The 6260-nt window shown below is 37.4% G+C and overlaps 1 protein-coding gene across 1 annotated transcript in view; it reads right to left on the bottom strand.

Annotated features, from left to right (window-relative positions):
- LOC110459345 (low-density lipoprotein receptor-related protein 2-like) overlaps nt 1-1840 on the bottom strand; it is a 27978-nt gene extending 26138 nt beyond the window's left edge. The window contains exons 1-2 of the mRNA XM_021511558.1: nt 1370-1840; nt 636-891 (exon numbers count right to left, since the gene is read on the bottom strand). Coding sequence (XP_021367233.1) covers nt 636-891; nt 1370-1677 — 564 coding nt within the window. The 5' untranslated portion in view covers nt 1678-1840. The remainder of the gene's footprint in view (nt 1-635; nt 892-1369) is intronic.
- Between the last annotated feature and the right edge of the window lie 4420 nt (nt 1841-6260).

Genomic DNA, 6260 nt, shown 5'->3' with positions numbered 1-6260 from the left:
AAACAATAAAACAGTTATTATCCTAGTAAAACAATAAAACAGTTATTATCCTAGTAAAACAATAAAACAGTTATTATACTAGTGAAACAATAAAACAGTTATTATCCTAGTAAAACAATAAAACAGTTATTGTTTTACTAGGATAAAACAGTTATTATACTAGTAAAACAATAGAACAGTGATTATCCTAGTAAAAAGAATAAAACAGTTATTATACTAGTGAAACAATGAAACAGTTATTATCCTAGTAAAACAATAAAACAGGTTTTATCCTAGTTAAATAATAAATCAGTTATTATCCTAGTAAAACAATAAAACAGTTATTATCCTAGTAAAAAGTATATCTAAGATATCTTGACCTGCTCACAAACAAAGCCGATATCATAATTCTTGTTTTCGTCAGATAATTAATTCGATTCGGGAAATCATGTCCAATTCAAATAAAGTATAAAAAATAAATATTGTTGGAGTAAGATGGCAAGTTTCTTATCCTTGTAAAAAAATCCACTCGATAAAGCCAAACTTGTTACCAGGAAGATATATTTTTTCTTGTTCTGGATGCATAACAAAGTTTATATTATATAAAAAGTCTTGTCGTAGTCACATATCAAAGTAAATTTATCAGACATAATTACCCTTGTGATAGCCATTGACATAATATTGTATCCGGCCAGTTTCCTGATGGACCGACGGTCATTTCCAAAATAGGTCATTGACTCCATTACCATTCGTTCGGAGTCTAAAACGTACAGCCGCTGCTCTGTGGGGTCGGCGACCATACTGGACACGAACCCGAGTGATCTGTGTGTTATCACTTTCTGTAAGTCTCCTGACAATGAAGCAGATGATATACGGCCACTACTGCTTCTCAGATCAAAATAAAAAATCTTCCTGTAAAAACAAAGAGAAAATGTTGATTATTGCAAGAACATATAATTGAATAGGTACACCAGTATGTACAAACGAAATTGCTTGCTTTGTAAGTTCCTTTTAAATCGATCTGGACTCTAGAAATTATCAAATCAGTATTGACTTTTTGACTTATTGATAATCTGATATATTGTAGTGTAAATCATCTCCATTGTCCCATATAGTGGGATACGGGTGAAAAACATGTATTATGTCCACAGCTAGAACTATTGATTCTTAATACATCGACCACTAACTAGTAGAGTCCTCTTAAACTAAAGTTGTCAAATCACTGAGACAGGATATTTCTAAGGTGTCTCAAAAATCTCTCCATTTAACCTTAAACTAAAGTACCAGATCAGTGAGACATGAGATAGATTTGTCAAATGTGTCTCAAAAATCCTTCCATTTAACATAGTGGATAGATAGTAAATGGGAGTGTAATGTTCTATGTACTTACCCCACTATTGCGTCCAGTGCTATTGCCGAGGGATATGACAAGCTGTGGATGATCACTGTGAACATCGTCGGATCGTCTGTGTATGCTGGTTGTAAACAGACCCATCCATGATGATTGTCTACCCAGTACAGAACTTTCCTTATCCAATCAAAAGCGATGCTGGTTGAGGATTCAGACACACCAGCGTGTACACTCGTGATAGTGCGGTTTGGGTGTTCAAATTTAAGATCGAAATTGTCCATCCTATAGAGGCTGCGTGTGTCTTTCTCAAGATAAAACAAGTTCTGTTCGAAAGGGTCATTGACCATTGACGTCACATCAGTCTCGTAGGCATCATGCAATAGTGTGTAGCTGGTAGGATCACCACTTATGCTCGCGTCAATCTCATTCTTAATGTCAGTCGGAGTTCCGGGGATTGATTCCAGGAAACCAGTGTCGAAAAAGTCTGCGGAACGAGAAATCAGCACGCCCATATCTAAAATAAAAGCAAAAAATAAAGAATTAATTAGTAGACGTTACATATTATTTTCACACGTTTCCATACTATTGGTAGAAAAATTCAATATCAATGTTTACATGGTTCCAACAAGAGACCATGGGGAGGATCTGTGACAATGTTTAAGGTAGTCTGTCTACTTTCTGGGTAATTGCTGATCAGGAAACACTATTATTTCCAATTTGCATTATTACTGGAAGTAATAAAAAAGTTGACTGATAATGCTAATCCAAATTGAATTACTTCCAAAGGAAATTAAACAAATGTTGGTCCAAAATGTGATTTCCCTATATAAACTATAGTAAAGTTTACCCCCTCCCCAGGGGGAAACGTGAGACCCCAGGGTCATGAAATTCACTTTTTGGTAAAGCACCTTAAGACCCATTCATCTATGAAGAGTATTTGATTCTACCATATCTGGATATTTTTGAAATTTTAGTCAATTTTACCCTTTTGGCCCCGCCCCTCAGGCCCCTAGGAACTGGGGACCATATAATTCACAATTTCGGTTGACCATTGGCCATGAAAGGTTTCTGCAAAATTTCATTGAAATTGGTTCAGGGGTTTTGGAGAAGAAGTCGAAAATGTAAATTGTTTACGGACGCATGACGCCGGACAAAAGGCGATCGCAATAGGTAACTTGAGACTTTGTCTCAGGTGACCTAATAAAATGTGAAGTTCTCAAATAGTACATTTTATTCAAAGATTTGTTTCCTTTCAAATCCTACTTATCCCAAGAGGTATAAGGGTATTGTCAGATGTACGTAACACACACAGGTGACTACACCTTTACAATTTGGTAACATATACAGTATGCCAGAAATGAATTAAACTGCATCATACAGCTGTGTTGTCCTTCTGGGATTAATCGGTGATGATAAGGTGGGGTCCTATGTTCAGGCAGGATAGTATACAGTTAAAGTATGGGTTTGAGGGATATAGCAAGTTTCTGGTGTCCCGAGACCAGGTCTATTTCCCGAGGCGAGTTCGATTTATTATACCGATACGTACTGGAGAGACATAAATTGTTTACGGACGCATGACGCCGGACAAAAGTATAGCTTCACGTCCCAACCACCCCTTTCATGGCAATGGAGCCAAATGCTTCCGAGTTCGGTTACAAGCTCCGTCCACCTCGCGCGTCGCTTCCGAGTTCGGTAGCAAGCTCCGCCCACCTCGCGCGTCGCTTCCGAGTTCGGTAACAGCTCCGCTCACCACTCGCCTGATTGGCTCGGCGGAAACACCGAGTGTAGGTGTGTTTAAGTTCCCAGACTAACACACAGGACTAAAACACAGTCAGGCAAAAGTGGGGATATATTCGATTTAACCATTTACTTTTATATAGAGTAAATAAAGTAGAGGTATAATAATCCCAGTTATCCCCAACATGTGGTAAGTTAGGATAGCCCATGTGACGATATGGGGTACGGGGATCCCGTTTGATTAGGTAAGGATTATAATATGTTGAGGTAGGGAACCCCGTGTGTTGAGGTAGGGGAACCCCGTGTAACGAGGTAGGTGGCCCCGTGTGATGAGGTAGGGGAACACCTGTAACAAGGTAGGGGACCCCGTGTGATGAGGTAGGGGAACCCCGTGTAACGAAGTAGGGGACCCGTGTGATGAGGTAGAGGAACCCCGTGTAACGAGGTAGGGTGCCCCGTGTGTTGAATAAAGAGAGTCCAGTGAAACGAAGTACGGGACCCCGTGTGAACAGGTGACAGATCATGTATAAGTCGTATGAGACACCATGACGAGGAATGCGAGACCCGCTCTTGACGGAGATTGAGAGACCCCCGAGTGTCTACCTATGTGCAGCCTGTGACATTTACAAAATTGTTTTAATGCATTTTAAGTAGTATGAGAGGTTGGAAAACACATTTCAATAAAATCAGTTTTAGGGCTTAAAAATATTCAGTGTCAGGTATGCATATAGAAATATATGTAACACATTTTCGTTATTGCGTTACTCTCAACTTGAATTTATTTTGGGTCATTTAATCTGAATTTCACCTATCTATATGCTAATTTCTCGTGTGCTTTCATATGTTGAATGTCTAGTTCAAAATCAAAGAAAGTAAAAGCTAATCAGTTCATCGACAAGCACATCCATCTGTATTATATTTATGTAAAACTTTTGATCACCTCCCCACCCCCACCCCACACTACCTGTTACTAAGAACCAATGATTTATCTTGTTTCTTCTGTTGTACTAATTTAAATAATTTGCCATCTTAAGTAAAATCAATTTAGAATATTATTACTGAACAAATATATGCAAATGAGCCTTTTCACTAAAGCACTGGAATTGATAACCATGCTACAGTGCAACTGTAAAAATGTGTTTGTTGTATCTAGATAAACAACCTTCTAATTATGGAGCTGACAGTGGTAGTGAGATTGTGAGGGCAAACAAATATCCTACTCAGTGAATGATAAATATATACATAAACTTCAGTATCCGACACACTAAGTTATGAATACACAATGTACGTACAATATCCCACTCAGTGAGTAATGACTATACAATAGCGACACTATCCCACTCAGTGAGTAATGATTATATACAATATCTCCAGTATAAATATATACATAAACTTCAGTATCCGACACACTAAGTTATGTATACACAATGTACGTACAATATCCAACTCAGTGAGTAATGACTATATACAATATCTCCAGTATAAATATATACATAAACTTCAGTATCCGACACCCTAAGTTATGAATACACAATGTACGTACAATATCCAACTCAGTGAGTAATGACTATAACAATAGCTACAATATCCCACTCAGTGAGTAATGACTATACAATAGCGACACTATCCCACTCAGTGAGTAATGACTATAAACAATGGCTACAATATCCCACTCAGTGAGTAATGACTATACAATAGCGAAATTGTCCCACTCAGTGAGTAATGACTATACAATAGCGAAATTGTCCCACTCAGTGAGTAATGACTATACAATAGCGAAATTGTCCCACTCAGTGAGTAATGACTATACAATAGCGAAATTGTCCCACTCAGTGAGTAATGACTATATAAAATAGCTACAAAATCCCACTCAGTGAGTAATGACTATACAATAGCGAAATTGTCCCACTCAGTGAGTAATGACTATACAATAGCGAAATTGTCCCACTCAGTGAGTAATGACTATACAATAGCGAAATTGTCCCACTCAGTGAGTAATGACTATACAATAGCGAAATTGTCCCACTCAGTGAGTAATGACTATACAATAGCGAAATTGTCCCACTCAGTGAGTAATGACTATATATAATAGCTACAGTATCCCACTCAGTGGGTAATGGCTATAATATCCCACTCGGTGAGTAATGACTATATATAATAGCCCCAATATCCCACTCAGTAAGTAATGACTATATAAAATAGCTACAATATCCCACTCAGTGAGTAATGATTATATACTAGAGCTACAGTATCCCACTCAGTGGGTAATGACTATACAATAGCAACACTATCCCACTTAGTGAGTAATGACTATATACAATAGCAACAATATCCCACTCAGTGAGTAATGACTATAACAATAGCTACAATATCCCACTCAGTGAGAAATGACTATATACAATAGCTACAAAATCCCACTCGGTGAGTAATGACATTATAAAATAGCTACAAAATCCCACTCAGTGAGTATGACTATATACAATAGCTACAATATCCCGCTCGGTAAGTAATGACTATATATAATAGCTACAATATCCCACTCGGCGAGAAATGACTTTATACAATAGCTACAATATCCTACTCAGTGAGTAATGACTATATACAATAGCAACAATATCCCACTCAGTGAGTAATGACTATATACAATAGCTACAAAATCCCACTCGGTGAGTAATGACTTTATAAAATAGCTACAAAATCCCACTCAGTGAGTAATGACTATATACAATAGCTACAATATCCCACTCAGTGAGTAATGATTATATACAATAGCTAAAGTATCCCACTCAGTGAGTAATGACTATACAATAGCGAAATTGTCCCACTCAGTGAGTAATGACTATAACAATAGCTACAATATCCCACTCAGTGAGAAATGACTATATACAATAGCTACAGTATCCCACTCAGTGAGTAATGATTATATGATATAGCTACAGTATCCCACTCAGTGGGTAATGGCTATAATATCCCACTCAGTGAGTAATGTCTTATACAATATCTCCAGTATCCCACTCAGTGAGTAATGATTATATACAATATCTCCAGTATCCCACTTAGTGAGTAATGATTATATACAATATCTCCAGTATCCCACTCAGTGAGTAATGATTATATACAATAGCTACAGTATCCCACTCAGTGAGTAATGATTATATACAATAGCTACAGTATCCCACTCAGTGAGTAATGA

Source organism: Mizuhopecten yessoensis, unplaced genomic scaffold (genome assembly GCF_002113885.1).
Source record: "Mizuhopecten yessoensis strain PY_sf001 unplaced genomic scaffold, ASM211388v2 scaffold10045, whole genome shotgun sequence".
In the NCBI taxonomy this organism is placed as follows: Eukaryota; Metazoa; Mollusca; class Bivalvia; order Pectinida; family Pectinidae; genus Mizuhopecten; species Mizuhopecten yessoensis.
The sequence above is the reverse complement of the archived record's forward strand: the minus strand, read 5'-3'. Positions and strand labels throughout refer to the sequence as shown.